Source organism: Protopterus annectens, chromosome 2.part2 (assembly GCF_019279795.1).
Source record: "Protopterus annectens isolate FY-2018-M chromosome 2.part2, PAN1.0, whole genome shotgun sequence".
Taxonomy (NCBI): domain Eukaryota; kingdom Metazoa; phylum Chordata; order Ceratodontiformes; family Protopteridae; genus Protopterus; species Protopterus annectens.
The window spans coordinates 419211184-419237922 of NC_056730.1; the positions used below are offsets into that span (position 1 = coordinate 419211184).

The 26739-nt window shown below is 41.5% G+C and overlaps 1 protein-coding gene across 1 annotated transcript in view; it reads right to left on the reverse strand.

Annotated features, from left to right (window-relative positions):
• The window catches only part of MRPS27 (mitochondrial ribosomal protein S27), a 1668787-nt gene that overhangs the window by 360525 nt on the left and 1281523 nt on the right, over window positions 1-26739 (reverse strand). Inside the window, exon 4 of the mRNA XM_044063934.1 lies at window positions 3273-3351. Within this exon, the coding sequence (XP_043919869.1) occupies window positions 3273-3351 (79 nt within the window). The remainder of the gene's footprint in view (window positions 1-3272; window positions 3352-26739) is intronic.

Below are 26739 nucleotides of genomic sequence, written 5' to 3' on the forward strand. Positions count from 1 at the left end.
AGAACATTGTCCTGTTTAACCAACTTAGAGCTATACTTGTTACTACTACAGAGACTCCTTTAGAGCTATACTTGTTGCTAACACAGATTGAGACTCCAACTTTCGTGTTTGTCTGTGCAGCTAATGGCATAAATATGTGAAAGGCACTGAAGCCTTACAAGGACTTTCTGTGGATTTAAAACATGACACTGTAACGGAAAAATGTCTACATTCTCCAGAGTGAGGAGAGCTTGTAGGGTGTGCAGTTTCTTGCTTAGGCTCCTAGCAGTGACCATTAACACCTTTAGTTTTTTTGGGGGAGTATTATTTGCTATGTTGGTAGGTTTGTCAATTTGGCACTGCCTAAAAAACGTCTCTAAGAGGGTGGATAAAGTATTAGCCAAACTACAAAAATTTAGGGGAGACAGGTACAGACCATCCTTTGCAAAGCAATGCGGTTTGTTAACCATGTCCTCTCATACTGATAAATATTGAATCACTCTGGAAAGACACCAGAAACTAAGCCAATTATTGAAGTAAATCATCTTCTGTTCATACTATGGCACCATCTGTAGTGAAGGCAAGGCACATTTCTGACTAAGACACATACTCAGACAGATCAACAATGTCTCTGTTCATATATTCCAGGGAAGTACATCTCAGGTCATTAATACCCACATGGACTATGACAGAATCATACTGGTACCTGTGGTGTAGTGACATCAGTGCGTGTGTAACCTGGTGGATCTTGGCTCCAGAAAAGCAACTAACCATTTTCAGTCACACAGTTGAAACAACAATAATTTTACAAAGGTTATTAGGTACAAAGCAGTTAAGTAAAAATACATGATACCAGAAGAAAGGAGAAAAGAAAGTGAAGTAAAAGGTGGGGTGGGAAGTGAGAAAAGTATGAAGGTGGAAGATGATGTAGAAAGCTAAGGGAGGTATAGGATATGGAGATATTAGGTAATGATGGTGGAGAGAGCAGAAATGGGATCAGTGATGGTGGAATGCAGTACTGTTATTAGCATGGAGTTGCAATATTTTCTGCTAAGGGGGGAAAATTTACAGCAGTCATCAAGTGTTTGGAACAATGGCAGTCCCAGTTAGAGGTTAGGTATACTACTTTCGGAGGTACCCTGCCAACAGAGGTCTGAGAATAGTCAATTATACAGATCATCATGAACTAACTCTCCATTTTTTTTTTGTCTAGAATAATCAAGGGGCCTTTGACAGCATTATGGCTTCTCACAAGGATGACACCCAGAGAGGAGCACTAAGCATTGCCTAGAGTAGGAACCTGCTGAGCCTGTGCTGTCATGCTGCATTCACATCAGGTAGCCAAGGATATAAAAGTGTGCTGAGGAATGCACTCCTCGGGTGACAGCAATGGCAGGGCTTGGAGGAATTGCCTAGGGGGTATACACCCTCCAGGATGAACACTGGCCTACTCCCTGCCATCTGAATCTTGATGGGGGCTGGACAGCTGATTAGGATTTCCGTCAGGGACAAATGGGTTATAGGGCTCTCACCCACTCCAGGAATGTCTAGCTGTCATCCTTCAAAAATTAAGTTTGATTGGGTGCCAATAGGTGATGCCTGGAATAAAAGATAAATATACTTTTTTTTCAGTTTTTCTGTAGTGGCCCCTTTAAGCTTTTCAATTAAATGATAAGGTAAAAAAGTAAAGTGGAAGTAAAGACCTAATACAAAAGAAACTGAATGGCATTTACTACAGCTATTACAGAAAATCAGCCAGGTGACTTATCAGTATACAGCTCTCAACTTCTTACCTTTGGAACAAAAGACAAAGGCCTCAAGCATCACAGATAGCTTTAAATAAAACAAGTCTGTAACCATACTGACTGCAATTAGCAGCAAACAGTAAACCACTGCTTTTTACTTAAAAATTTGATTTTAAGAGGGACAGTGTAACACTTTCAGCCAAACTCAACAGATGACTAGTGTGCCAACCATGCTAAAAAGAAGAGAAGCACCATAACATTATGGTCAGGGGCTATCTATAAGAATGCTGTTTTAATATCAATGGCATATAACTACATTGCTGGATCTGCAACAGAAAAAAACTAAGCAAAACCATTATAATTCCAATCCAAAAGAGTTTTATCTTTGTATGTACAGCAGAGACAGATTCTGTGAATTTTGTAGAGCTTCCACTATGTAAAAAAGCCAATGCAGAGCATGACCTTGATCTGTGCAGCTGGTGATCTGTTTGGGAATGGACCAAGTGTGCAAGAAGAGACAGCCAGCAGAGAAGAGACTAAACAACCAGAGGGCAATTCTCTCATCTGAGGAATGGTTGAGAATTCAACACTGTCTATGTGAGCTCTAGTGGAGGTCACAGACTTTGAAGACTCCAATACATAATGGTGAGTGACAGATCATCAATAGCATGGTATGCAGATGCAAACATTATGCACACTGACGTTACTTCACATAGCTTCCTTTGCTATAGATCCTGACCAGGCATTACAGAATGATGACTCTAAGAACTCATTCACCTCACTTCATACAAGTCCTCACTCTTATGCTCTACGACTAAGCAGCTACAAATGTCGATGGGACATATCCAGGACTGCCAAGAAACAAGCACTAGATACTTAAGGGATGGCAGAGTAGGTCTGGGTTAAGCCACAGGCTAGAAGTGCCAGAGTGGGAGCACAAACATGAAACAAAGCATGATTCAAAATATCTTCTGTTAAAAACTGTGATAAATTAGTATACACTGCCTCAGGCTGAAATGTTGTTCTGATATAACTTCAGAGTAGTACCACAACAGCAATAATGACCTCTAATAGTACAGTATATTTTTGATGTGGCTGAAAGTCATGACAAACTAAGGATGAACTATACGCTTAGGGCAAGACTCTGCATCTGTCTCTTTGTGCATACTTACCCTCAGCAGTTTTGAAGCTATCATTTTAATGATCATTTTCATAAAACTCTTTTGTGTTATTAAAATATAATCATCAGCATGGTAACTTCCACAGTCTGGGGTACAATACAATCCTGATATCTGGTCATTGTCTGTGTGAAGATTTCCATGATATGCCCCTATTTGCATGGGCTTTCCTTATTTATCCTGTTTTTTTCTCTTTCCTCTAAAAAAAATATGCTGTTTGACTGGCTACATTCACTGACATGGTTGACTATGTAAAAAAAATAAAGTTAATAAACACACACCACACTCCAACACTTTTACTCGCTTCTCTATTAAATACTATTTAGTGCTAGTTTTGCAAACTGAAAACATTCTTTAGATGTACACTTACCTTTATAATCCTCACTTTTTATGCAAGAATCTATCAGCAAATTAAAAGTAAAGTTGTCTGGAAATATACCATACTGCACCTGGGTAATAAAACACAAACAAACCAAAGACTATTAAGAAAAAGACTGAGGTTGAAGTGCTGATGCAGACAGACATATGCTTACTGACTTCACTTGTTTTACTCTACAGCCTAAATAGCATTACCTTTCATTTCCGCCTATAGCATTACCTTTCATTTCCGCCTTATCTCAGTAGGCAACACTCCATGACAAGCAAAGTCCCAAGCTACACACTGCAGCCTGGCTACTTACTTCCACAGCCTTGAAAAACAGACACTGAATGCACTTCATAGACAAAGGGCAAATAATACTGATGCTGAAGTCCAAACACCAATAATGAGACAGGGATACTAAAACAGATTACCCAATTTTTTTGTCAGCTATCCCTTTCAAGATATAAAATACACTGATAATTTGTTTAAGAGATCTGAATATCAATAACATGCAATTTCTACCTGCAGACTTTGCTCTCACAATGACCGACTGCCCTAGTATACTACATACAGAAGCTGAAGAGTGTGAAAGCATGAAAGCTACTACAAAGACCCAGTAATGCCAAATTTGTTACAAAATTTTACAGCTCAGGAGGAAAGAGAGAGATGCAAGAAAAAAAAAACAAGAAAAACAGGCTTATTATCTGAGCTTTGCTCTGGCTAAGATCTACCTGAAATCAACTGGACGTATAAATGAATTAAATACTGTGTTATCTGCTCTTTTTCGTATAGTTCTGCATTTAAATGTATTTATTTGTGTTTTTCACTGAATTTTAACTCAACTGAAAGTTCTGGCTGTGTCTCTATACAGAGTACTTGTTAGAATTTCTGTGTAGCCATTGATAGCAGTGTGCGTGTTTGTGTGTGTGTGTGTGTGGGGGGGGGGGGGGTGGTAGTTTCGCCTCATCACTGATATCCTGTCCTGCCTTATATAAGTGGTACACTTTGGGTTATTTCTGCTTATTATCTGAACTTTGCTCCAGCTAAGATCTACCTGAAATCAACTGGACGTAGAAGTGAATTTAAGTATACTTTTATCTGCTCTTTTTCATGTAGTTCTGCATTTAATGTATTTACTTGTGTTTCTCACTGAATATTAACTCAACTGAAGTTGTGGCTGTGTCTCTAAAGTTAGTTCCCCACCCACCCACTCTGTTCTTGTTTTGGTGTTAATGTTGGTGGCTTTGAAAATGCCCGCCCCTCTTGTAAATTTGTATTTGGATACTCCTTCTGGGCCCATCTCATTTGCTCAATCAACTGAGTGCAGTGAGATCATATTCTGATTTCAGGCACTCCTACTGTGTAGAAAGAGCATTTTGGAAGGACATTTTATTCAGCTGATCTTTCTGTAACTGTCTTAGTTGCTGTTCTGCGTGCTGTTATCTGTTCAGTCGCTCTTACTTTGCACTTATTACTGCTTGTTAATAGCCTTCTAATTTACTGCCTTCTGCACTTGTTTTTAGTCATTTGTTAATTTAATTGCATTTATTTAAACTGTATTTGCCGTAATTTTGCTAGAAACTCAAGTGTGCTAGCCTGCACTGCAATTTGAATTGTATTTACTGCTGTTTTAGCTGCTTTTCTGTAAAAAAAAAAAAAAAAAAAAAAAAAAAATTCTAAGCTTGTTTCTTACCTTTCCTGTAACTAGTCTAGTCCAGATACAGACTTGCTGTATCCAGGACTGTTGGTAAGCTTCTGAGCCCCCCCAAGCCTTTCTGTGTTGGAGGGAAGCCTTCTAGCTTATCAGTGGGAGTGGTAAGCACTAGGTAGCCTATCTACCACAGGAAGAGTGGGTTTTGGCCCAGAAATTGTAGTTCATTGGCCGTTTGGGCAGTTTTTCCATCTCTTTCTACTTTCTGATTTAAAAACCTGTGTTTGTGTTTGGTGCCCGCCTTTCCTGTAACTAGTGTAGTCAGGTACAGATTTGCTGTATCCAGGACTCTTTGTAAGCTTCTGAGCACCCAAGCCTTTCTGTGTTGGAGGGAAGCCTTCTAGCTTATCAGTGGGAGTATATGCATTAGGTAGCCTATCTACCACAAAAGGAGAGGTCCCTGGGCCCAGAAATTGTAGCTATTGGCTGTTTGAGCAGTTTTTTTCCATCTCTTTCAACTTTCTGGTTTGAAAGCCGCACTTGCGCCTGTTTCCTGCCTTTCCTATAACTAGCCTAGTCTGGTTACAGTTGCTGTATCCAGGATTGTTAGTAAGCTTCTGAGCCCCCCAAGCCTTTCTGTGTTGGAGGGAAGCCTTCTAGCTTATCAGTGGGACTGGTAAGCATTAGGTAGCCTATCTAACACAAGAGGAGTGGTTCCTGGCCCAGAAACTGTAGCTATTGGCCGTTTGGGCAGTTTTTTCCCATCTCTTTCAACTTTCTGGTTTAAAAGCCACACTTGCGCTTGTTTCCCACCTTTCCTGTAACTAGCCTAGTCCAGATACAGAGTTGCTGTATCCAGGACTGTTGGTAAGCTTCTAAGCCCAGCAAACCTTTCTGTGTTGGAGGAAAGCCTTCTAGCTTATCAGTGGGACTGGTAAGCACTAGGTAGCCTGTCTACCACAGGAGGAGTGGTTCTTGGCCCAGAAATTGTCGTTTATTGACCATTTGGACAGTTTGTCAATCTCTTTCAATTTTCTGGTTTAAAAGACCACATCAGCGTTTGTTTCCCATCTTTCCTGTAACTAACCTACTGGGAAGTACTAGAAAGCCTTAAACTGATACAAGCCTTCTAGCTTAGAAGAGAGACTTTGGAGTGATTAAGTATCAGTTTTCTGTACTTTCTTGCTGTACTTAACTGTTTTCTGCCTAAACGCCGATTTTCCAGCATTTATTACGATTTAAAAGCTTGGTTTTTTTTTCACGTATTGTACTTATTTGACTGCCTGCACTTTTAAAAACTGTCGTTTTTTGTTTAAATAATTTGGTTAATGTTGTAGGCTACACACTAAAGTGTGGTAGCCTTTTCTGATCGTTTGTAGTCGTTTGAAGTTGTTTTAAGTGTAATTTTTACTGTTTTTGCCAGTTTTCAGGCTAGTGCTGAATTCAGGGCTGTGTTATAAGTTTCTGAGGTGCCCATACCTTACCTGGATAGAAGGAAGTTTGTGTGTTCACCTGTGAGACAGGGGAGCTTAGAGCAGCCTATCTGTCCCTGGGGGAGCGGTCCCAGCCCAGAAGTTAGTAGTTTATTGGCCATTTTGGGCTAATTTCTCTTTCATTTCCTGCTATAAAAACAGCGTTTGCACGGTTTTGTGCACCGGGCAGAGTCAGTTAGCTCGGGTTAAGTTATTCCCGGCTCCACTAAGTCTCCTCTTTAGTTTTTCCCTTGAAACTAGTCTAACTCTCAACCTAAGTACTCAAAAAGCATCCTACAGCCCAGCACTTGCTCAGACCTAATAGCAAGCACTAATATATCCTGACACTTAATTGCCCAGCACAGCAAGGCTCTTTATTCACCTCTCACCAACCAAGCGACTAAGCAGCTCACCCTAATATTCAGGCATGACCAAAGGGCAATTTCAGGTGTATTCTTCAGTCCAGCTGGTGAATCTGGGTATCCTGAGGCAATGTTACAAATGCGGACAACCCTCTCCTCCTACCACAAAACACTAACATATGCGAGAGATGCAATTATACAATCAAACTGGAGGCTAAGCTGTCTCCACCCAAGACTGGAACAGACAGTCAAGAGGAGAAGGTTAACACTTGCACTACATCTCCAGCCACACAAAGACCTACTAAACCAGCACTGGCAAAGAATACACATAAATACACAAACTCATACTTGGAGGCTCTAAATAAAAACCTGCAAAAGCATAAGACACCTTCAAAGCAGACACCTAAAAAACACAAAATCAGTGTGCTGTACAATCACAGCTCTTAAGGCGAAATAACATACCTAACACACTAGTAATAGGTGACTCAGTGACATCCCACTCACTAGGCTGGACAAGCAGAAGGTTACTGTTAGCTGCCTGTCGGGAGCCAGAATCCGCCACATAACACAAGCACTCAGGTCACTCCAGAACAAGTACAGATATGACTCTGTCATTGTTCATGTTGGTGTGAATGAACTGAGACGTACCTCACTGGACTACATGAAGGGAGACATGGAAGAGCTCTCTGATCATGTAGCCCAGGCTGGTATGACCCTGACCCTGAGTAGCATCCTGCCCTCACCAAGTATGATACCTCAGTATAAAGAAAAATTATCAATTTCAGCAATTGGCTAAGCTTCTGGTGTCATTCAAAGGGGATCCAGTGTCTGTCAGCTTGGGACAACATGCTCGACAAGCCACTTTGCTTCGCAAGAGACGGCTTGCACCAATCACCCCTAAGCTTTCGAATACTGGCCAAGGCTCTTGCTGCCCCCATAGCGCCTTTTTTAGGCATAGCTCAAAAGTCAAACCCACCTCCATAAACAGCACAATTAACAAAAAACTGAGGGTTATGCTACGCAACGCCAGGAGTTTAAATCTCAAAATGCAAGTGCTCAAAGTACTCCTCATTATGGAGAATGTCGACATCTGTCCAGTAACTGAAACCTGGTTGAAGTGTTTCGGCCACAGAACATGGACCGAAACACAAAAGGAGGGGGATGTATCCATATTCATCAAGGATACCTACACCTCCAGGTTAGTGGCGCAGCATGATACCTCTGAGATCATCCATGTGCAACTAACATCGGGCAAATCTGCAATGCAGATTGTGGCCTGCTACAGATTACCCTCCATGACCCAGGACCACCACTCCACCTTTCTGGAGACACTGAAAAATATGACGGTCCTACCGAACACCCTTATATTGGGCGATTTCAATTACCCTACCATTAACTGCGAAAACTACTGGAGTACAAACCCCAAGGCCCAGCACTTCCTGGAATTCATCAACTCAAACGCCCTGGATCAGCTGGTAAACTCCCCTACCAGAGGTGAAAACATATTGGACCTGGTCATCACAAACATGTGCAACAGGTGTTCCACACAGCAGGTCAACCCATCACTGGTTAGATCAGACCATAAACTAATCACTCTGGATGTCCACACCCCACCACCACCCCCCAACTAAGGAAACCACAGTAAGAAAACTTTTCTAAAGCAAACTTCACCTTTCTTAAGACAGAGGCAGTAAGTTTCACAGCCCCCATGCTATAGGATAATACTGCCCAAGATGCAGAAACCTTTATAAATGCACTCTATGAGCACCTACAAGGATGCAAAACCAAGACTCACTCCTCTAAGAGAAGGAAACCAGTCTGGTGGACCCCTGCCATAAACAGGCTATACAATAGAAGGAGGAAACTAGTTCAGAAAAAAAGCAAATCCCAAGAAGGAAAGACATCCCTGATCAGTATCAGTAAGAAACTAAGGTCCCTCATAAAATCATCCAAGGCTGTACCATCCAAGGATTCAAAAGATAACCACAAAGCCTTCTTTAGCTATGTTAAGAATCTAAGTGACAACTCGCAGATATGCACTGAACTTGTGCAAAATAGCACAAACTATACTGAACCTACTGATACTGCCAACAACCTGGCAGATAGATTCAGTGCAAACTTCACCCCCAAAAGGGCCCACAACAACACCGGAAAAGTGTAGTGTCCTGGAAATCAGACGCACAGGTGAAAATAGCCCTTTCAAAAGCCAAAAATACAGCGTCAATGGGGCCAGATGGTGTCTCAGGCTGAGTCTTGCACGAACTACAGAACGAACTAACCCCCCACCTAAACATGCTGTTCAACCTCAGCCTCTCCACAGGCTACGTGCCCATAGAATGGCACACAGCAACGGTTATTCCACTCCACAAAGGAGGGGCCACAACTGACCCTGGTAATTATCGCCCCATAAGCCTGACTAGCCTGGTCTGCAAGGCTATGGAGTGCATCATCATGGAACTCATTAACAAAGACATTGGGAACCTCCACAAACACTTGACCCAACCCAGTTCAGCTTTATTAAGGGCAGATCATTTCTACTAAACCTGGTTGACTTCTTCAAGACAGTCACCAAGGCCATAGACGAGGGAAAGGTTGTTCACACAGCCTACTTTGACCTCGCCAAGGCTTTCAACACCATTCCCCACTCGGGTATTACAGAAAAACTCACCAGCCTGAACATAAACCCCATACATCACGAGATGGGTTGCCAACTGCCTTACAGACAGAATTCACACAGTAAGAATAGCGGGCTCCAGGTCTGACTCTAAACCAGTCACAAGTGGTGTCCCACAAGGCTCGGTCCTGGGACCCCAACTGTTCGGCATATAATTCTCAGAAGTACAGGCAAATACAGGAGGACTATGGCTAACCAAGTTCGCCGATGACTGCAAATTGGGAGCCATAATTAACTCTCCGGCTGACACGGACATCCTCCAAAAGGGCCTCACCGAGACGGACACCTGGTGTCAAAGTCATGGCCTCAAGCTAAATACCAAAAAATGCATAGTCATCCCGTTTGGGAAAAACAAAACACCCACGAATTACCACATAGGTGGCAGCCCCCTTAATACAGAAGAGGTAATAAGAGATCTGGGGACCCAGGTAGATAGTAACCTCTCATTTGACAATCATATAGCCAAAGTAGTTAGGAAATCCTTCTATGTGGCCCATCTAATTACTAAAGGGTTCGCATCTAGAAATAAAGAGGTTATAGTGCCCCTCTACTCATCACTCAGACCCATCATAGAGTACAATGTCCCATTTGGGATGTACCTCACAAGACACTTCCAACAGCTGGAGAGACCACAAAAGTACCTCACCAAGAGGATTACTGGCATCAAACATATGTCCTATGCAGCCTGACTGAAAAAACTCCGGCTGTACTCAGTGGCATATCGCTTACTCAGAGATGATCTCTGCCTGACTTACAAAGCCATGTCCAACTTAGAATTGATGGACATGCTCCACCTAAAGAAATCCAAGTCACTGCGAGCCACACGCTCTAGTGAGCTAAACCTTGCCACAACAATAAATAGAACATGCTGGAGGGATAGATTCCTCTCACAGAGACTTCCCATGCTTTGGAACAAAATTCCAAACTACATTAGGCAGAGCCCCTCACTAACACTCTTGAAGAGAAACCTTGACGAGTGGATGGGTAACAGAAAATACACCCCTGGGATCACTTCACTGGCTCTGCTTGACAGAGGATCAGTTAATTAATCAATGGGGTGGCAAAAGCAACACACTTTGGCTAGGCTTATAAATGCCCTCGGGCAGATAGCCTAGTACCTACCTATGAACAACATAAAATACACAACAGTACTGCTAAGCAATTCAATTTTTTTAAGTTTGTTTGTAACAGTTTCTCTATCTACAAACTACCAGATCTCAGTTGTGTGTTCTACTCACTAAAAGTGTACAGCACCATACTAGTAAAAACTGTTTTAACGACTGCAAACTAAATGCTTAGAAAGAATGTGAGAAGACTGACTGGTACTTATAGACAGGCACTGTGAAGCTGTGCAAAAATTGAACACAGTCATGGTGATGCAGGGCAGCAAAAAGAATAATTATACAAGCAAATGGGGATATAAGGAGCTCCGAAGTGGATAGTTTTGCTCAGGTATAAATGGATGAGAAAGGCAGCAACCAAGCAACTGCACTAATCTGTGCAGTGGCTCAGTTGCTTAGAAGAGTACAGTAAGCCGGATACAAGTGTCACACAAGTAACCACAGAAGATGAGTGGCACTTTGTGCCTCCTTTCTCAAAAAGCTTTATGCATGTATTGCCACTACCAAATGCTTTGTGGTAAAATGAAACGGCACAGCAGCATGTAGTGGTACATGTAGCAGCTTTGATGCACTATGTATAAAGTCACACAGCAGGTAGGCACAAAGCGACATTTTGCACACAGAACTACACCATGCCATCCACATTGTGCTACTGAGGGGGTATGTATGCAGACACAGTTATAATTCAAAACATGGGATGGAACAGGGATAACAGAAAGCAAAGGAATACACAAGGCATTATTTACAGGAGTGAAAAATCGGGAGGGATGGCAGGGTAACTTTTTTGGGAGGACAGAGCTTCCTTTTACTTTCAAAGAGATAGGGGATGAGGAACAAGTGCGTCAGGGTAATAGGAAAAGGAAAGAGTGGATAAGTGAGCCTGCTGGGGTAAACAGACAGCAAAACAGACAAACAGGGTAGGTGTGCACACAAATTAGGACAGGGAGATATAGGATGGACAGAGATGTACAGATGGCAGACAAATGGTGATGGGAAACTGGACAACACAAAAGATATGGGGCTGCACAGAATAAGAAAGGAGAAAATCAGGACAGGGACAGAGTGGGCATATGTTGTGTGTAAGCTGCCCCTGGAACCATACAGAAATTATGCTAACCTATTGCTAGCTGATTACTGTAGATGGTGTTAAGGCCAGGTTCACCCTCCATTGGTCTGCAGATCGGGGCCAACTGGGTGAGCTCTTAACTTATGAAGGTGTTCTGTGCAGCCAAACTGTACATCCAAGTTCCTTCTCCCAAATATTCCAGCTGCAACTGGGTCATTCCAGGCAACGGAGCCAAGCTACCTGCTGGAGAGGTCAATACCCCTTCTGTCCAATGAGGTACAGTGACACTCATCACCCTTCCCAACTACAACCTCGGCAGAATGCTGTGGCAGAAATGCCTGTTCAAACTTTTGTTTCTTTGAACTTTTTGGAAGGGTACCAAAATTTAGTAGTGTGGTAATTGCAATGCATATACAATACAGGGACAGCATATGTCAATAGTACCAATCCTCCATTCATACCGGTCTTTGTAGTCTCCTGCAACAGCCCACACAGCTGAGACCTCATCCTGCCCATAATTAAGAAGAAAGGACAACATCAGTGAACTTATCAGAAAACTGCAGCACAACATATACAACCCAGCCCACTACACCCATGTCCCTTACCGGTTTCCCTGTATAAAGCTAGGAGTGTGCCTCTTTACATAAAGTACACAGACCTATACAAGGATATTATCCTGGAACATACTGTGACAGATCAGTTAAGTACAGTGGTACTCTGAAATGGATTTCCCACCTCTCTATATATTATCCCTTTACATTACCCCACCACCAGTATCATCTGCACAAGGAATTGACAATTTCCCACCATAACTTCCTCCAAATATAAACGACTCCTCAGATGTTATCAATAAGATATGAAAGAAAGACATGCACTTATCAGAAATACATTTTTAAAGGAGACTAACACCACTTTCCACAAATAACAGATTGGATGGCACAGTGGTGCAGTGGTAGCGTTGTCGCCTCACAGCAAGAGGTTTTTGTGAGATTGCGGTACAGTGAAGATTGGAAAATTTGCCCTTTCCTCACTGTAGGGTGATCTCGGAGTTGGTATATATAATTAGCGGGGGGTGTGGGGGTGCAGCCTCCCAGAAATCCGATTTCAAGGTCCGGAATATTCGACTTCTTGGCCGTTCGACAGATTGCCTTTTTGTTGTTATACTAGGGACCCTCTTCCATCTACAGCCCCCTCTCTCTGCTTCCCATGACAAAATTTACCTTCAAAACATTAGGATCAATTTAAAGGCCATCTTTTTGATGTCTAGTCTCTCCTTCTAACCTTGTACCAATTAGGCTACCCCTTCCACTTCTGTTAACTTCTCTATCTACCCAACCCCTTCTGCTTCCCATTTCACCCCCTTTTATCCTTAACATGGGTTGCCAACTGGCTTACAGACAGAACTCACACAGTAAGAATAGCGGGCTCCAGGTCCGACTCTAAACCAGTCAAGTGGTATCCTACGAGTCTCGGTTCTGGGACACCTTCTGTTAGGCATATATTTCTCAGAAGTACAGGCAAACACAGGAGGACTATGGGTAACCAAGTTCGCCGATGACTGCAAACTGGGAGCCATAATTGACTCTCCGGCTGACACGGACATCCTTCAAAAAGGCCTTACTGAGATAGACACCTGGCATCAAAGTCATGGCCTCAAGCCAAATGCTAAAAAATGCATAGTCATCCCGTTTGGGAAAAACAAAACACCCACAAATTAACACATAGGTGGCAGCCCCCTTAATACAGAAAAGGTAATAAGAGATCTGGGGACCCAGGTAGATAGTAATTTCTCCTTTGACAATTATATTGCCAAAGTAGTTTGGAAATCCTTCTATGCAGCCCAACTAATTACTAAGGGGTTCTTATCTAGAAATAAAGAGGTTATAGTGCCCCTCTACTCATCAGACGCATCATAGAGTACAATGCCCCATTTGGGATGTACCTCACAAGACACTTCCAACAGCTGGAAAGACCACAAAAGCACCTCACCAAGAGGATTACTGGCCTCAAACATATGTCCTATGCAGCCCGACTGAAAAAACTCCGGCTGTACTCAGTGACATATTGCTTACTTAGAAGTGATCTCTGCCTGACTTACAAAGCCATGTCCAACTCAGAATTGATGGACATGCACCACCTAAAGAAATCCAAGTCACTGCGAGCCATGCGCTCTAGTGAGCTAAACCTCGCCACAACAATAAATAGAACATGCTGGAGGGATAGATTCCTGTCACAGAGACTCCCCATGCTTTGGAACAAAATTTCTAACTACATTAGGCAGAACCCCTCACTAACACTCTTCAAGAAAAGCCTTGACGAGTGGATGGGTAACAGAAAATACATCCCTGGGATCATGTCATTGGCTCTGCTTGACAGAGGCTCAGTTAATTAATCAATGGGGCGGCAAAAGCCGATACACTCTGGCTAGGCTTATACATGCCCTCGGGCAGATAGCCTAGTACCTACCTATGAACCTATAACATAGGAGCTGTAAAGTTGAGCTTTTCCCTCATTTCTACCGTCTTCTTTGTAACCTGCCCTCTGATATTACCTTTCAGTTTTTCAACACACTACTACTTTCCCCTCCTCTCATTCTCTTCACCTTACCCTCTGAATTTTTCAGTTTCCACATAAACATGATGTTTTGTATTTTTGGTTGCTTCCATATACTTGCTAAAGATATATATAATGCACCTATTCTCTTCCTCCTCACTAGAGGTCTCCTCCTACTAGACAACCCTAGTTCAAACTCTAATTAGACTTCATAGTCTTTATCACATAAGTCAGCTAACATTCCCATACAAATTCACACAAAGCTGCTGACTTATCTAACCAAAAACATTTCTTATACAAATACATCTACTTCAACAAAATAAATTCACTTCTACTGATAAGAAATATCTCCTCTATATTATTTTACCTTCGTCTGAAACTACTGAAATCTGGAGATATTCAAACTAATTCTGGCTCTCTTCAGAGATTAATAAATCCTACAATATCAAATAAAATACAGTTGTGTATGTGCACTAACCCTAACAGTAGATGTTTGATTACATTACTGCTGCAATAGTCTTTAACTAAATGGGTTATATCCTGCCAAGGATAACAGTCAGCCAAAGGCTTTGCCTTCCTTCCACACATGCACAAATGTTGTTAGCTCAAGCTCCTATGGGAGAAGACAGTTGCATGGGTGCAAAATTACTTCAGGATTTTCTGAAAAAGAGGGAGGCAAGTGTCCTAATACAAAATGATAGATAGGGTACAAAGACATAACCCTAACTACACACGACACAAAAATACAACAGGGGGTGGAATGAGTCAGTCAAACATCTACTGTTATGGTAACTGCTCTTACACAACTGTACTATGTTAATCAGAAATCACTGCTGCCGTAGCCTTTAGCTATTTGGGTAGATTCCCAAAGCTTATATAGTCTAGGAGAAGGCACAGTGAGAGTCTAGGAACCCTTGGAGAATGGTCCTAAACCTGGAAAAGGAATCTAGTCTGTAATGGTTTGTAAAGGTATTTACAGAGGACCAAGTACCTACCTTCTGAAGTCCAACCCTTTCCAACATGCCACTGAAGATGACAAAAGCCTGCATGAATGAGCCTTGACCCTACCTGGAAGTGTCTTGGTATAGTTAGAATAAGAAAAAAACAATAGCAAGGGACAACCATCTGGAAATGGTCTGTTTTGGCACAGGTTGCCCTTTCCTTTTCCTTTCATAGGAAAGGAACAACTGTTCGGCTTTCTTAAAGAAATGAATTCTGTCAAGATAATAACAGAGTTGTCTATGTGCATCCAGATTATGGAGAATCCTCTCTCTCTGGTGTTGAGGTTCTGGATATAAAATTAGAGAATGACAGCTTCATTCTAAATAACTCTGAAACCATTTTAAGCATGAAGGAAAGCTTTATTCTTAAATAAGCCCCATCTCTTTGGAAAGCCAAACAATCGTTCACCCACCATAACAGCTTGCAACTAGATGCTCTTCTTCCAGATATAAGAGCAATAAGCAATACAGTCTTTCAAGTCACGAACCATAAATCAGTCAGATGAGCTGCTTCAAAGGCAGACACCGTTAACTTTTCTACCACAAAGTTAAGATCCCAAAAAGATGCCATCTGTTTCATAGTTGGTTTTACATGCAAAATTCCTTTCAAGAATAGCTTGACCAAAGACTGAGCAAAAAGAGGAGAATCCTTGGGGAGACATGTTAAAATGACCAAAATGTGAATCTTGCTAGTGGAATAAAATATGCCACAGGTCAGTAACTCACAAAAATACTGTAAAACCAGTAGATCCAATGTGTGAGGAAGCTTGTGATAATTGTCCTTGGCCTTTTCTATAAGAAGGGAGAATTACTGTTGCGTCAGCCAGAAGGGAGTCACCAGAATGAACTTTGGAAAGTTCTTCTGAATCTTCAGAATAACCCTGGATATCAGTGGAAAGAATGGAAAGGTATACAGGAACATTCCCACTGAAGGATTGAAAAAGCATCTGTTTTTCAGGCCTGGCTGTAAGGAATTTTGGAGCAGAATTTATTCAGCTGTGTGTTTTGAAAGGAGGCAAACAGATCTACTTAAAGAGTTCCCACGACTGGATTAATTCCTGGAAGACCTCCCCTTTCAATTTCAACTTGTGAGGATATGTTCTGGTCCTGCTTAGCTCGTCTGCCACTACATTTTGCTTTGAAGTAGATTGGAGAGTTAATTGTGTTGATTTGTAATCTCCCACGCTACCAGCCAGCCTGCACATAATGTACTAGGGGTCTGAATGGAGAGATGTCAGCATGCAAAGGAGAGTAGTATTGCTGAAATTTAATCCTTAAATCTTGGCGAGTACCTTTACGATATGGACCCTATTTTTCACAAAACTCTCATCAAGATGACACGGATACACAGACTGTATTTTTTTAGCATACATCACAGACAGAGGTAAGTTAAAAAAGAAAAGATAGCTGGGTGCACAAGACACAGGATAAAAAGTGCCCAATCCCGGTAGGCACACTGGTGACAGGACTGGAAAAAATGAGAGTGTAGAATCCTCAAGACATGGAGACATTCCTACAATGGGGCTAGGCCAGGTCCAGAGGGAGGATGGCCACCCTGTTGTACAATGAAATAGCAGTTCACAAAAATCACCAAATCTGATATGCCAAAAAAGAGCCATAAAGACGATAAGAGTGGACTATTGAGAATAAGAAAGAAATTATGTATTGTTACTATTATGCAAGAAGCTCAGAATTTCCAGACAAAAGATGTACAAAAAGATTAAGAAAGAAATTAGAGGAAAGAAAAATATTTCTATAAGAAAAAACATCAGAGACTTAAAAAAAAACTGTTCACTAATACAAAAGATTTAGGAAAAACATTGTATAGATCAAGAAACCTTGGGGAGATTGGAAAAAGAAGCAACTGAGGAAGTGCAAAAATATAGAACAAATAAAGAACAAAATATAGATTCTTTTGAAAGGTATAAAAAGAAATATGGACATGAGAAAGAAAGAGATCGGATATGGTGCAATATTTATGCAAAGGAGAAAGCTAAATTAATCAATACAAAAAAAGGCAGCCCTAAAGATATTTGAAGAGCAATATAGGCAAAAGCATCCAGATATGGAAAAATGTACAATAAAAAATAAGATCGCAAAGAGGGAATGTAGAACAGAAGATCAGTAAAGTAGAAGTTAAAAAATAGAAGATGAAGTTATGAAATACTTGTGAAGTGAAGGATTTAGTGCAGAAAGTCTAACACAAGTTACATCATAGCATGATGGAACAGCGAGCCCCCAAAGTAAGGAGAAACAGAAGGAACAGGAGACATCTGAAGAAGAAATATGGACATGGAAAAGAAACACAGATTTAATAAGATGTAATACTTATGCAAAGGAGAAAGCAAAACTAATCAATACAAAAACAGCAGCACCAAAGTTATTTGAAGAGAAATACAGGCAAAGGCAATGGTGGGTGAACGATTGTTTGGCTTTCCAAAGAGATGGGGCTTATTTAAGAATAAAGCTTTCCTTCATGCTTAAAATGGTTTCAGAGTTATTTAGAATGAAGCTGTTATTCTCTAATTTTATATCCATCCAGACATGGACAATTTTACAATACAAATAAAACAAGAAAAAGAGGAAAAGTAGAAATCAGGATTAGCAATGAAGAAGTTAAAGAAATAGAAACTGAGGTTATGGGTTACCTGTGAATTGAAGGAATTAGTGTAGAAAATCTAACTCCGATAACATCACTGCAGGACAGAGCAGGGGATCCCTAAATTAAGGAGAAACGAGTGGAGCAGGAAACATCTGATCAGTTGTAATATGAAGATACTTTGGAGCCTTTCTTAGGAAACCAGTACAAACATTCTGCTGAAGTTGTACAGCAACAGAAGGAACTTGAAACTGTGGTAACTCTGATGCAGTCAATGCTGTGGAATGATAGGCCGGTGAGCTCCCATATGAAGCAGCAACAGATGACACAGGATAATGTGGCACAGAAGATCCTCGGGTACTTTCTACAGAATGCCCGCAGGAAAGGGAGGACAAAGAATGTGCTCTCAGTTTAGAAGAAAACGATCTAAGAGAAGAGTTGCTAGATTCAATAGAAATGGACAGACATATTAAGATCAATGAAAGAAATAGACTACAGACCCAAAAAGTTAGAAGTCTGGTCAAATAAATGATGGTAATTACGACTGTCCATGGAGATTCATGTGATATAACAGAAGTAAATAGAATAAACTACTGTGCAGCTAAATTAATAACAGATAAAGCCTTACCACAAAAACACAGGGTAGTAAGGGAAAGGAAGGGGAGAAATTGAATGTCATCATGGAAGTATCAAAGAGAAAAAAGTAAAAAGCAATTAAGACAAGAAGTATTACTGTTAGAAGAGGGAACAGATCAACAAAAATACTCAAAGACAGACATGATAAAAGCAATGCATAACACCAGAACAGATCAGGATTTACTGTGCACTATCACAAATAATAAACTAAAAATATCAGCACAGGAAGAAAAAAATAGAAGATATGCAGATAAAGGTTTACTACTGAAATGTTGAATGTCAAAATAAATTTTATTCAAAGCCACAAATCAAAATGTTGTAACAAAGTGTCTAATTACCTATAATTTCGAACATCCTTTCTCCGACGTCTGCATTAGATGTTAAATGAAATAGCAGGATGTGACTGCAGCCAGCCAGGCTATTCTGTGTAAAGTCACCTAAAACTTTAGTTTGACAGCAGTTTTTTTACTGTTTTGTAGGGGGCAAGCCCCCCCCCCCCTGCGCTGCCCACACCACGTGCAAATTATATATTCCAACTCAGACATCGCACTACAGTGGGGAAAAGGGTATATTTCATGATGCCCACTGTAGTGTGACCTGTTATCGGAATGACTATCTCAAATTAGCGAATGCACACTATCATTCACTACTGTGGATTCACCATTTCAGAAGTGGCATTAAGGGAAGGGAGGAACATGCTTTTGACCTTCCCAGTTCCGTGTAAGTGTTGTTCCAGATTTTAATAGTAAACCACAGATAATTATAAAGGAAAAGTATATCATCAATTTACTGGTAACCCAAAAATGTTTTGCAGAGAATTGGGAAAAGGCAAAAGAAATTGAACCACCACCAAAAAAAGAAGAAACAGATGCATTTTGGAGAAATATCTTGGAAGATCCTGCGGAACATAAACATGCTAAATGGATAGAAGTAAAAGAAAGAATAAGAAGTTCAAATCTACACAATATGAAATGGGATGAAGTAACGGCCAGAGAGATTGAAGCAAAGTTGAGAAAAGCTCCTAACTGGAAAACCCCAGGCTCAGATGCAGTACCTAACTTCTGGCTAAAAGTGTTAACATCTTTACATGAAGATTTATCCATGAGTGAACTATTTATATTATTACCCCAAACAGACACCAGCCTTGTTAACAACAGGAAAAATAAATACTCCTACCTGAGAGTGAACCTGCAAGCTATCCTAAAAACTACAGACCAATAACTTGCCTTCCAACGACGTATAAACTATACACTGGAATTGATTATGCCGACTGAGTTTATAGTCACTTAGAAGAAAACTCAATCATAGCAACAGACTAAAATGGCAATAAAAGAAAGTCATATGGAAAAAGGGATCATTTATTGTTAAATAAAGTCATAATGCAAAACTGCAAAAAGGGAAAGAATCTAGATATAGCATAGACAGACTATAAAAAAGCATTTGACAGTATCCCACATTCATGGATAAAACAGTGCTTAAAAATGTATAAGATACACCATACACTGATCGATTACATACAGCAAACAAACATGAAACAGTGACAAACCACTTTGAAGTTAAGCCATGATAAAGGACAAATTATTATTCCAGGGATAAAAATTCAAAGGGGGATATTCGAGGGTGACATCACCACTGCTATTTTTTCTTGCCCTTAACTCATTAAGTTGTCTACTTAACAGATTAGATCATGGCTACAAATTGGCTCCCTGAAAAAAATCAAAAAGTGTAAAGACTTCTCATTTTCTTTTTGTAGATGACGTTAAACTTTATAGTTCATCAGATGAGGAACTGAAAGCACAACTGCAAGTGGCCAAAATTTTTTCAGATGATATAAGAATGTCATTTGGACTTGATAAACATGCAAAAGCAACCTTTAAAGCAGGAAAGCTGCAGCGGCAAAAAAAACATCAGTTTGGGACAGGAATGTGATATAAAAGAACTTGAGCAAGAGGGAGTGTATAAACATCTGGGAACTGATGAAGGATCAACAAATGAAGTATGAACAAATGCAAATAAAATTTAGTAAGGAATATTTTAGAAGACAAATACTGAAAACAGCACTGACATCTAGAAAAGTACAAACTATGAACCAATTTGCTCTTCCTGTCTTGACTTACTGTTTTGGAGAGACTGACTGGTCCCAAAAAGGATAGGTTGGACAGGAAGACAAGAAGGATGCATCATGCTCATCAAATAATTTATAAAAAATCACTGCATACCAAGATTATATATTCCATGTTCTGAAGGAGGTATGGGCCACCGCAAAATTGATTACATGTATAGATCTGCAATCATGGGACTGCATACATATCTCCAGACATCACCAGACCCAACTGTAGTGAAAGTTTTGAAACATGAGGAGAATAAGTCTAAGATGACTTCCCTGTATAGTTTAGCAGAAGCATATCAGTGTCAAGCGGGAATGGAAATCAAACCCGCAGTAGATAAAAAAACAGGCAGCAAGTGAATGTTCCAAAAAACAAAAAAAGCATATAGGGTGAAGTATCAGATAAGAAGGCAAGAAATGTGAAAAATGCAAGTATAGAAAACTTTTGGAAAGTACAGTTGTGTGCAATTACCATAAATGTAGATGTTTGAGGGTATTCACTGTTGCAGTCATTACATTTGGGTAATCTGCTTGCAGGTTGCCCTCAGTCGGCCTGATTAACAAAGTCTTGGGTCCTGCGTCAGTTGCTGTCCCTTCTTCCATGACGTCAGGTCATCAGGGGGTATAAAACATGCAGCCGATGCCATTACATCAGTTTTTCTTGCCCCGGATGTCAGGTGCCCCCCTAATGGGAAGCAATTAAACATAAAAGTACAATGATATACCTCCAACAAAAAAGCAAATACACCAAAAAGGCTTTTAAGCATAGTAAAGGAAAGTAGAGGTATAGCCAAAAGAAGTTAGGGGGCTGCAGGGAGGGTAACCAGGACTGCAACAGTGATTACACTCAAACATCTACATTTATGGTAATGTACACAACTGTACTATGTTCTTCGTGTTTCACTGTTGCAGTCATTACATTTGGGTAGATTCCCAAAGCTATGGTTGGAAGGAGGAGGTTATATATCATTAGGGTCAGCAATAAGGCCCTGCAAGACAGCAGTGGCAAAGCCAGCTCTGGATTTAGAAAAAAATTGGCAAATGATAATGCTTGGTGAAAGTATGTACAGAACTACAAGTAGCAGCTTCTAGGATGTCCCTGGTAGGAACACCTCTGAGAAAGGCTACAGAAGTAGATGCAGCCCTGGTGGAGTGAGATCTGATCCCCTGGGGGAATAGGTTTTCCATGCTGCTTATAGCAGAAATTAATGCAATGGCTTATCCATTTAGAATGAAACTACTGTCTGTTAATTTTAACTGTGGAGCTTTTCTCCCCGGGCCTCGCTGAAAATGGACCTACATCCAGTCGGACACTCCCGGTCAACAAATATAAATAAATGGTTTGTTTTGAAATAGCCTTCCCCTCTGCCCTGCAGCAAATGCTACCAGCAGTTGTTCCGGTTTTCTTCGAGGTTTAGTCCTGTCCAAGTAGAATCTAAGTTGTCTGTGCACATCCAAGGAATGCAGAATCCGTTCCCCTTTGTTCTGTGGATTTGGAAAGAAGGCTGGCAAATTAATGGACTGATTAAGAGCCACACCGGATACCACCTTGGGCATGAAGGATGGATTGGTCCCGAGTGACACCCTGTCCGCATGAAAGATGATGAAAGGCTCCACTGCCATAAGAGCCTGTAATTTAGATATCCTTCTAGCTGAAGTGATTGCTAAAAGGAAATCTGTTTTCCAAGAAAGAATTTTTAAGTCTGCAGTAGCAGCTGGCTCGAAAGGAGGAAGAGTGAGTTTTCTCCAATACAAAGTTAAGGTCCCAGGCAGGGGTTGGAGCTCTCCTGGGTGGTCTCAAGTTTTTAGCCCCTCTGAGGTACTGCTTGAGCAGAGGATGAGAGAAGAGGGGAGGTTGTGTGTTATAATGAGCTGAAATGGCTGACATGGATTTTAATGGAAGAAAAGGACAGGCCCTTGTGAAGCATCTTAGTTAAGTATTGCAAAATCTGAGGTAAATTGGGCACTGCTGTGCTCATCCCTTGAGACTGGTTCCAGGCACAGAATCTTTTCCATTTTTCAGCATAAGATTTTCTAGTATTGGGTCTCCTTGCCTCTAAGATGACATCCATCACAGGTTTGCTGAGGGATGATAAGTGTGAATTTAAGTGATTAGCCAGGCTGCAAGGTTCAATGTTGGAAGCTGAGGGTGCAGCATTTGGTTCTCCTGCTGAGACAGCAGGGAAGGGGTCTGAGGCAGGTGCCATGGAGATAACTGTGACACACTGCGCAGGAGGGGGTACCAGTGTTGGCGTGTCCAGTCTGGAGTAATCAAGGTCATCCTTTTAGTAGAACTTTGGAGAGCAAAAACAGTGGGGGGGGGGGGAGGCGTACACTGATAGGTTTTTCCAGCTGAAGGATAGAGCATCCACTTTCCAGGCTTGTTTGTGTGGAGTCCTTGTGCAAAACTTGTCCAAATGGTAGTTCTGGGGGGAGGCAAATAGATCTATGACTGGGCTCCCCCATTCGCTTGTCAACATGTTGAAAATCCTTGGTTCCAATTTCCACTCGTGTGGGTCCATGAGGTTTCTGCTTAGTCCGTCTGCCAGCATATTCAATTTTCCTGGCAGGAATTGAGCTTGTAGGTGCACTTGGTAGCTCAAGGCTGTGTTCCACAATGCCATGGCTTGCCTGCAGAAAGGGTAGGATTGTGTACCCCCCTGCTTTACGTACCACATAACCGTGGTGTTGCCCATCTTTACCATTAGTTGTCCTGGAAGAATGTAGTCCTTGAAGGCTGTCAGAGCATTCTGTACAGCTAACATTTCTTTCTGATTGATATGTAGGTGCATTTGATTTGGGTTCCATTTACCCTGAATGCACTTCCCTGCCAGGTGAGCCCCCCATGCATAGTCTGATGCATCTGTAGTTAGGGTTTGGGTGGCAGGGGGTGGTGTGAATGGTAGTCCCTTGTTTTGGTGGCAGGCCTCTGCCCACCAGAGGAAGTCCAGGCGTAAGCAAGGTATGATAGGAATCATTGTTTCCAGGCTTTGAGAATGTTGACTCCATAGACTTTTTAGATACCACTGTAGTTTCCTCATATGCAGTCTTGCATATGGAATTAGAAGAATGCAGGAGGCCATGAACCCCAAGGCTTGCAGTATTTGTTTTGCAAATAGCAGGGTTTTTGTGGCCACTTGTTTGAAGTAAGTTACAAAATGAATTTGCTTTTCTAGCGTGAGGTAAGCCATCTGGGCAGTTGTATTCAAGCTTGCTCCCAGGAATGTAATTTGTTGACAGGGTACCAGTTGTGATTTCTTTTCGTTTATTGTGTACCCCATACAAGTTAGAACCCTTTTTACAAATGCCAGATGATTCAAAAATATGCCCTGGTTTTCTGCCTGATTTAGACAATCGTCTAGGTATGGGTATATTTGAATACTTTTCCTGCAAAATGCAATATCTGGAGCCAGGTACTTTGTGAATACCCTGGGCGCAGTAGACAAGCCAAAGTGCAGTGCAGAAAATTGATAATGCATGTAGCCTGCTTTGAAGCGTAGGTATCTTCTGCAAGAGGTATGCTTCTTTTAAATCTAGTGTTGCCAACCAGGCATCTTTGCCTAGCATAGGACGTAATTGGTGAAGAGTCAGCATCTTGAATTTTGGAACCTCCAGAAAGGTGTAGACAGGTGCAGGATTGGATGCCATGATTTGTCTTTTCTGGGTACCAGAAAAAGTCTGGAATAGAAACCTTGTCCCTTTTCCTCTTCTGGTACCAGCTGAACAGCCCCCCCATGCTTAAGAGGGAAAGTACTTGTTTTTGAGCCTCTGCCCACTGATTTGGGGGCAGGTCTGGCCACCCATTTGGTGTTGGCAACGTGTGGAAATTAAATCTGTGTCCCTGGGACACTATATTTAAAAAACATTTATCCTGGGTTATGAGTTCCCAGTTCTTCGCATGAAGAGCAATCTTTCCTCCCAAATGGGCGGTCAAAAGATAAGTGCTTGGTAATTTTAAAGGGAAGTCATTGAGACTGTTTACCACAGGGGGGGGGGTGTCTTATTTCTTGAGTTGGAAGTAGAGGCCCCCCACTGCTTAGTTCTGAGAGTCCCCTGGGACTAAAAGCTGGGGGTTTTCCTGTGTCTGGGTTTGGCTTGAGAGGACCTGGAAGGGAATGGAAAGGACCAATTCTTAGTAGGCCAGTGCCTACTAAATCTAGGAGGCTGAACTTGTAAAAAATCTTTAACAGTTTGCATAGATTTAGCTTTATTTTCCATCTTTTTAAGAACTTCTTCAGTCTTGTTGCCAAACTGGTGGTCCTGATTTAAAGGAGCATCCAACAATTTAGCTTTAACATGATCAGGCAAAGATTACTCCTTAAGCCAAGCATGCCTTCCAAGCACAGACCCAGTAACAGCAGCCCTGCAAGAGGCCTCTAAAGAATCAAAACCACATTGCAAAGTATGTTTTCCAACTTGTTCAGTAGAATGCATTTAAGTCATGTAAATCTTTAGTTTCCACACAGTCAGGAATCAATATCATTTTCTGTTTAAGCAGTCCAATAATATGTTGCTGATATTTTAACATATGAAATTGACAGTTTAAAGCTCTGATTGCCAAGGTTGCAGAAGTATAAACCTTTTTACCCCATCTATCCAGCGCCCTGCAGTCTCTATCAGAAGGGGTAGGATTTTTAGCAGTAGAAGCCTTAATGTCCTTGGGCCCCTGAGAAATAGTCTCTGGATCTGCAACAGGATTTTTGAAAAGGAACTTGTGGGACTCAGGAACCCTGTAATATCTGTAAGGTTTACTATGAGCAGGAGGCAGGTAATCAGGGGCCAAACTGGATTCCGAGACAACATCATCAACAATGTCTAATACAGAAGGTATAGCCAAAGGCCTATGCTGAGGTAGTAGAAGGAAATCCCCAAGCCTCTTTTTTGAATCAAAAAATTCCTGGCTTTCCCAGTGGAAATGCTCCCTTAAAGTATGTAAAGTTTCCCCAAAAGAAAAATCCTCAGGCAGGGAAGCAGAGGGAATAGAATCCTCTGCATCAGAATCCTCATAAGTAGGTATGGACAAATCCAGGTCATCAGAAGAAATAGAAACCTAATCAGAAGATTCATAACCAAACTCAGCCCTAGGCCTCTTGGGGTAGGGTGGGGGGGGTTAACTACCCCTGATTACAGTTATTAGATCTTCAGCCATTTTTATCATTTGTTTTTTAGGCATAGGGGCCTGGGTGTACGTTTTTAGATACGGATCGAGATTTAGGCCTTAGTAATGAAGGAGGTGTTGATTTAATATGCAAGTCTGTAGGCCTGAATACACCCTCAGAAGCCGGTGCCTGCACAGCGGCTCCAGACCCATCCAAGGTAGAGACATCCGTGGGATCCATAGTTGAAGTATCTCGCGGCAAACCAAACTTCAAATGGGTCTCAGTAGAGGCCTGCGAATCAGAAGTGGCGGGTATCAGGGGCTGCGAAAGTGCCTCAATGAGTACCGGCAAACTGGCGACTGGCTTAGGAGAAACATCGTCGACAGTTTTGGACCTCAGCAGCCTATCTCTGTCTTTATCTTTGCGTTTTTTCAGAATCCCGATAGTTGGATGGCTAACCGACAAAATACATTTCTGGATAATTAAACAGAGAACCGAAATATTTAGAGGCAAAAATATACAGACGACGGATAGTGCGCTGATTAAATAAAGCACAATCTGACAGCAAGGTACGTCATGGTCAGGGCCTAGGCAAGGAATGCAGTACGAATGAAAATCTTTGAGTTATTTGCTTTCCACGGGTAGTGCAATTATTAACTTTTACCGACATCGGTAACGAGCAAGAAAATGTTTCCCCAACAGGGTACTTAGCTTTAAGTTGAAGACTTCGGTTCTGAAACTTGAAAACAAAAATTTCAGGAGTCGGCCGACCGGCACTTGCGAACTGCTTCTGCTTCGGGCACCGCACGGCAAGAAAGACTGATGTAATGGCGTCAGCTGCATGTTTTATACCCCTGACGATCTGATGTCATGGAAGATGGGACAGCAACCGACGCAGGACCCAAGACTTTGTTAATCAGGCCGACTGAGGGCAACCTGCAAGCAGATTACCCAAATGCAATGACTGCAACAGTGAAACATGAAGAACATCAACTTCATGTTGATCAGGATCAAACACAGGAATTAAGGAGGTAAATTTAAACCATAAGACAAAAAGTTGTCGGATGCCAAACAGTCTCGCACACCAGAAAAAATCCTTAACGCAATTTTATTTGTCAAGTAAATTAGCGTTTTC